Genomic DNA, 6,268 nt, shown 5'->3' on the forward strand with positions numbered 1-6,268 from the left:
TGTTTGTGAATCGTTGGGCGTGAGTAAAACACGTTTTGTGTTTGTGTGAGGTTTTGGCATGATTCTAACTCCATACGGTAGATCCTTACAAATGCCATTAGGAGCACTAGGAGGAGCCAGAGGAACCTGATCTTTTCACAGATTCTCTCATGTACTACTGTCAGACTACTATATAAAAGTTACCTACTGTAGCTTTGGGTCTTTTGAGGTGCTTTTTGTGTAGAGGGAGAAGAGCAGCAATCCATGACAATATAGCTATTAGAATTCTCTCACCAACAGTCTTTATTACATAACTATTGGGACAGGATAGTACTACAGTGTGCAAGGGGTTCTTCCTCTTAGGTTTCTCAGTTTTTAGTCACTACAGGAACAGCAGAGGGCGCTCTCTGCCTATCACGTATAGGTCTGAAAGGCCGTCCTTTATTTGTACTGCACATATTAATGCTCAACACTCTGCTCCCATTGGATTTAAGTGGAGAATTAATTCACAAAAACAGAATCTGAATAGCTTAAAATGTGACTATGCAGGTGGTTTTGAGAGACCACCATCTTTGCATGTAATATAATCAATAATACCGGTAATAGTCCCCTTTTCAGTCGCGCTTTAACATTTCCCACTGTTTGGACTTGCAGACACAACTACAAAGACTACTCGATGGAGTCTCGTACACAGTTCAGGGTGCATGCTGCTTTGGCCAAACTCAAGGCAGACCCCAGCGAAGAAGACGACACTCATCTGTAGGACATCTCTTCAGGACTGGAGAGGCTCTTCACACTGGACTGTGCCTCATATTGGATGCTTTAGCCTTTTTAACCTATATCCATTTTCAACACATGAATACTGGATGTTTTATCACTGTGTTCAGGTATACCTTCTCAGGCATTGTGTCACAGTATGCACCAACATACCACTGGACAAAAGTATAACCTGTTATAATTACAAGAGCCCGTCCTTGCGAGACTATCTTCCAAAAGCATAAGAGTTTGACATTTGGAACTGAGGGACACTTATTTTATTAATGGACAATGTTTTTATTGTTTACATTTGAAAATTAAACACTTGATTTTAATGAAAAATGTATTGAAAGCCACTTTAAATATCTAATGTAGGAAATGTTATGTCTTAATGAAATGTATATTGACTTTATTAATTAATTGAAAGGGCTCTGCGTGATTATTATACTAAGTAACTTCAGCATAATGATGTGGAATGACAACGTGGATCAGATCCTATGGAATTTCAGTCAGTGGCAAAAAACACTTGATATAAAAGCTTATTCAGACAATGGTTAACTGGCTTGAAGAAATGTACGAGCCACAGTCAGCAGCCAGTACTCTGTACACATACATCATACATTGACCCATTCTGTATGGGCTGCACATGAGCATGGCAAAGCTAAAGCATGAGGTAAAACAACAGTTTACTGCTGTTCCAAACCCACTTTTACCATCTTTGTGTTTAAATCAATTCTGGAAAAATATTTTTGCATAAATAAATTCTACATGCGTTTTTTGACACCAAATGTTGCTTCATTGTGTAGTTTGTCATCTAGTATTTTTCTTTAAAAACATTTTAGACCGAATGCAGTCTGTACAGATAGAAATTTATTTTTGTGACAGGTCAAATTAACATAAATATGACAAACAACTATGGATACTTTTTTTTTACAGAAGAAAACATGAATGAATGTTTAATCAATTCCAGGTCATTTCAGATGCAGTAACACAAAACAAGGACTTTATATGCTCTATAACAACCATTCCACTGAGCTGTGTTATGCAGCATACCTTCCATCTCATTAAATACAGACAGACCAAGGCCCAACAGTTATTTAAGTCTCAAATGACTCAGTCCAAGACTACGAGGAGGCAGCAGGAGGTGTGACAGGGGCTGCCGCCTGGCTCTCTTTCAGTCTGCGTTTCATTAGTTTCTTCTTCTTCTTCTCTTCCTTTTCTATTTCGGCAACCATTTCCAAGAACTTTTTGCTGCGGGGGTCCACCGTGTAGCCAAAGCGCTCTCTGGCTTCGGACAGTAACTTTGCACGGCGGGCTTTCTCCTCCTTTAGCTTCTGCTTGGTTTCATACTTTTCTCTCCGCCAGTCAGCTACCATCTTGGGCATTTTGGCCATGTTGGCTGCTATGAGTTTCTCTCTGCAATAGAAATGGAAAAGATTAGTACAGCAGATGTTAACGTGTGGCTTGATGCATAGTTGTGTAGATCTGTAGACACCAATTTGGACTCCGATTGACATTTTCCACGATTTTCTGGTATACATATATACCAAGTGTGAACCTATCGTGACGTCACCCATTGGTTTGTGGAGCATTATTTTGAAGTCTCCAGTTCTGCATTTTGGCCGCTGCCATGACAGTAAAACAGAGCCAGTACAAGCCAGCAGACGCGACGTACTGCGAGTTGATCTACGCTCATTGGCTGCGCAGTTTTGACTCGTCCTTAGCAGGAAACAATGGCGGCTCGCCTGGTCACACACAGTCTTGTATTCCAGCTAAACAGTTCACTAAAATATGTTTCTGAAAGGATTTTAAGTGAGAAATAGTCAACGCAGTAACAGAACCTAGCTGTATTTGATCAGCACTGCCTAGTTCAACAGTTTGATCGGAGTTTGGTGCACTGTGCTGGACGGAATCTCTGAGAATGACCTGTCAATAAAAAGGTAGCCCCGCCCAAAAGCACACACGGCTTTGTCGTCTTTATAAATTAGACCATAATTTACTAAATGAACATCATAATGCTATTGAAGAAGATGTTAAACTAGCGACTGAGACCATAAACTTATCAGGAAACTGTTTACTGAGATCATAAATTAAGTGTGTCAGTGGTTTACCGCCTTCTAAATGCATGTATCCAGGGATGGCAGGTGACGGTTGGTTGGTCTAAAATAGAAAACTGTTTAATGGATTTGCCACAAAATTACATTCAGCCTTTCATTGTAGCTGGAGGATAAATCGTACCGACTTTGGCAATTCCCTGATTTTACCTTTAGCGCCACCATGAGTTTTACATTTGTGGTTCAGAGAGAAATATCTTGAGAACTTTTGGATGGATTGCTCTGAAATTAGCTAAAGATAGTCATGGCCCAATGAGAATCATTTCTAATCACCTTCATCTAGCTAGCGCCATGGTCAGGTCAAAATTTTAATTCAAAATAATTCGGGGGGGATGTTATTTTTTGCCTTAATTTGACAGGACAGCTCAGGATAGACAGCAAACGGTGAGAGAGAGGGGATGACTCACACGCGAAGGGCCACAGGTTCGAACCCATGGCCGCTGCAGCAAGGACTCCCATCATCCTCAGCTGTACTTTGACGTTGTTACCTATTAGCAAATGTTAGCATGCTAAATGGACTGTACTTATATATGCGATGCACACTACATGCCACAATCACCCCATTCACACACATTCACACTCTGGTGAGCAGTTGGCATTCACGCAGACTCATAAACCAGGGGTCATATTTGGGGTTCAGTATCTTGCTCAAGGACACTTCGGCATGCGGTGAGAAGAGCCTGGGATTACCCACCAACCTTCCGATTAGTGGACGACACGCTCTACCTCTGAGCCACAGCTAAGAAATGAGGGGCAGGTTTAGCTGTGAGCCCAAAGTACTCACTTTTCTGGGTTTTCTTACTAAGTATATATAAAGTTTCACTTTTAATATATACAACATGAGAAATTTAGTTTCATATATGTAGAACACAAAGCAAATAAATGAGACAGGGAACTGTACTGCGGTTAAAAGGGTTAAATTGGGGAAAAACAGAAATAGTAAGTTGACAGGTTTAGGATGAATGTAAAAGCATGAGTTTCGAAAACATTAGCAGACATGAGCTCCGCTGTGCATTGTGTGTGTTTATATAGTATCATACAGACATCCGTGTTCACTTAACTCCCGTCCTTTGATCCCTTTGCTACAGTAGGTGTGTGTTATTTCAGGCCAATCAGACGGTTGTTTTGCAGCGCACCAGCCAATGGTGGAGACGTAGTGGTGTCCCGAGCCAATGAGCACTGTTGTTTGTATGTACTGGCTTATGGGCTGGTTGTATGCAGCTGTTCAACACATGCAGAACATGTGGATTTGGCTCTGCATGCTTGTGTGTGGGTGTATGACTGGTTCTGGTCTCAGTTTTCTTTCACGTTTTTCCGTCCCTCCCCCTCTCTTTCCCGTCTTATCTTTCCTCACTTTTCTGCTTTTGCTCTCTCCTCTCCCTCTTTCTCTCTTCCTGGAGCCGTAGCCATGGCAACAAGCACGCGATGTCGTGCCAGGAAATTTCTGGATCACTGATGCTTATTCCAATTCAGCACCGCAGGGTCCAGTCGGACACTTTAGCCCTGCGCTGTGTGTGTGTGCGCTCGTGTGTGTGTGTGTGTGTTGTAGCGTGGGATTACACTATAATCTGACAATACGGATTAGCACAGTGGACCTACTGGCCCACTGGCTATTACACACTCAGTACCTTTTTTTCCTTTCTCTTTTTTAATTCCCCTCATCCCTCCATGTCCGCTTTCCCTCTTTCTTCTCATTCTCTTTATCATTTTTCCCCAGTGTCTCTCATCCCTCTTTTTGTCTCCTTCCTCCACTCATGTTCCCCTGCCCCCTCTCATGTCTTCTTACCTTTCCTCTCATCCAGTTCTTTCATTCAAGCTCCCCATACATCCCTTCCTCCCTCTTGTCCATCCTTTTCATCTCTGCATCCATCATCCATCACCCATCCGTTTTATCCCTCCTGATCTCTCTGTATGCTTACCTCATTTGCCTTTCCCAGTTTGACTCTCCCACCTTCTTTCCTTTCCTCCTTACTCCTCTCCTCTCTCCCCTCCTCTTGCCCCTCATTCACCCCAAATCTCTTGCTTAACCATCATGGGATCGGAGGAGAGAAATTCCTTTTCACACGTTTTTTTTTTTCATTATCACTCCTGATCTCGAGACTCATCATCTTTGTCTGTATCATCTTTTATCCATTTCTTTCTTCTTTCCCTCTCTCTTCAGTCCCACCCTAGTGAGGGGACCCTGGGCCCCCTCTGTGTGCTACTATGGTTGCAGGGCCCAGTGCCAAAATAGGGGGATGGTGCTGGGTGGGTAGTGAAACTGGTTTGAGTTCAGATCAGTGCAGTTGTGGCTTTGTCTAGTCCCTTTAGCTGACTTTGCTTGCTCAAAAATGCTACATAGCAGGGTGGGAGAAAAAATGGATTTTTAGAAGCATTCTTGCTTATGTCTCGATGCAGAAAGGTCAATGATTGATGAATGATGAAATTTAAAACTCAATTCTCTACATTATTATCTTCTGTAACAAACCAGTACCTGGCTGCAGACAAAGTGGCAGACCTCCTCACAAGCATGCGCAAGAGGCACATATTTCCAGGTAGACTTTCAAAATTCAGCTTGCGTGGTTAACGTTGTGAAACGTTGGATGAAATGTAGGATCTAGCACGTTTTGGGGTTATGCTTGCGACTAAACATTAGAATATCTTTGCCTCTAATGCTTAGATTTTAATCATTTGGAATGCTAAAACATTGTTTTCTCTTCCTCCTCCTCATTTACACCAGGCATTACAGTACCAGGTGTATCTGGATATCCTTTCTGGCGAATAAAAAATGCAAAAAGTGATTTAAAAATGCCTAAGTAGACCCTATACAGCAACATTGCTTCCCTTAGGTATAACCATATCTGCCAGCTCCACTTAAGTAATTTACATATTGAGATCCGATCACAGTGCAGGCAGTGCATCGAGATTGGATGTCATGTGACCAAACTCTGTGTTGTGCCATGCTACACGTTAAAATGCAAAGAGCAAATACTTGAATGCACAGACAGTGTTTGGTAGAAAAACATCACACTGGTGATACTTAGCTTCAGTACACTGGGGGAAACCTGCAACACTTAAGCCACCAGAGAGCTTACAAGTGTATAATATAACTTTATTCTTGTAGAAGACAACATCTTGTCACAAATGTTAAAGATGATCGGTTACACAAAGAATGAGGCAAATAGGCTCAGTGCAGAGCATCGACACAAGACAGACAGTAGCAGCAGACACAGGTACAATAAGGCTATTGTTCTTCATGTAACTCTACCACATACACACCACCCTCACAGTCTCTGTCAGTCTCATTCACACACACTCTCACACACGCACACATGCAGTGACATCTACTTTCTAAACTAGTAAAATAACATTGGTGCACTCACTGCACAAAAAAAAAACTGGGACAGCTCTGTTATGACAATCTCACACACACACACACA

The 6,268-nt window shown here is 42.0% G+C and overlaps 2 protein-coding genes across 2 annotated transcripts in view; one reads left to right on the plus strand and one right to left on the minus strand.

Moving 5' to 3' along the window:
• The window catches only part of zgc:158403 (tetratricopeptide repeat protein 39A), a gene marked incomplete at its 5' end in the record, with an annotated part of 767,589 nt that extends 766,066 nt beyond the window's left edge, over positions 1-1,523 (plus strand). The window contains 1 exon segment of the mRNA XM_035654183.1: positions 634-1,523. Within this exon segment, the coding sequence (XP_035510076.1) occupies positions 634-742 (109 nt within the window).
• A 60-nt stretch (positions 1,524-1,583) lies between these two features.
• Positions 1,584-2,151, minus strand: LOC118322519 (growth arrest and DNA damage-inducible proteins-interacting protein 1-like). The gene has a single exon (XM_035654224.1). The coding sequence runs from the start codon at positions 2,127-2,129 to the stop codon at positions 1,860-1,862; it is 270 nt and encodes an 89-aa protein (XP_035510117.1). The 5' UTR covers positions 2,130-2,151; the 3' UTR covers positions 1,584-1,859.
• Between the last annotated feature and the right edge of the window lie 4,117 nt (positions 2,152-6,268).

Source organism: Morone saxatilis, unplaced genomic scaffold (assembly GCF_004916995.1).
Source record: "Morone saxatilis isolate NCDOM2014 unplaced genomic scaffold, NCSU_SB_2.0 Contig14, whole genome shotgun sequence".
Classification (NCBI taxonomy): Eukaryota; Metazoa; Chordata; class Actinopteri; family Moronidae; genus Morone; species Morone saxatilis.

What these genes read in the sequence shown, in the direction of transcription:
- LOC118322519 (XM_035654224.1), bottom strand. Translation starts at nt 2,129, where the DNA reads ATGGCCAAAATGCCCAAGATGGTAGCTGACTGGCGGAGAGAAAAGTAT.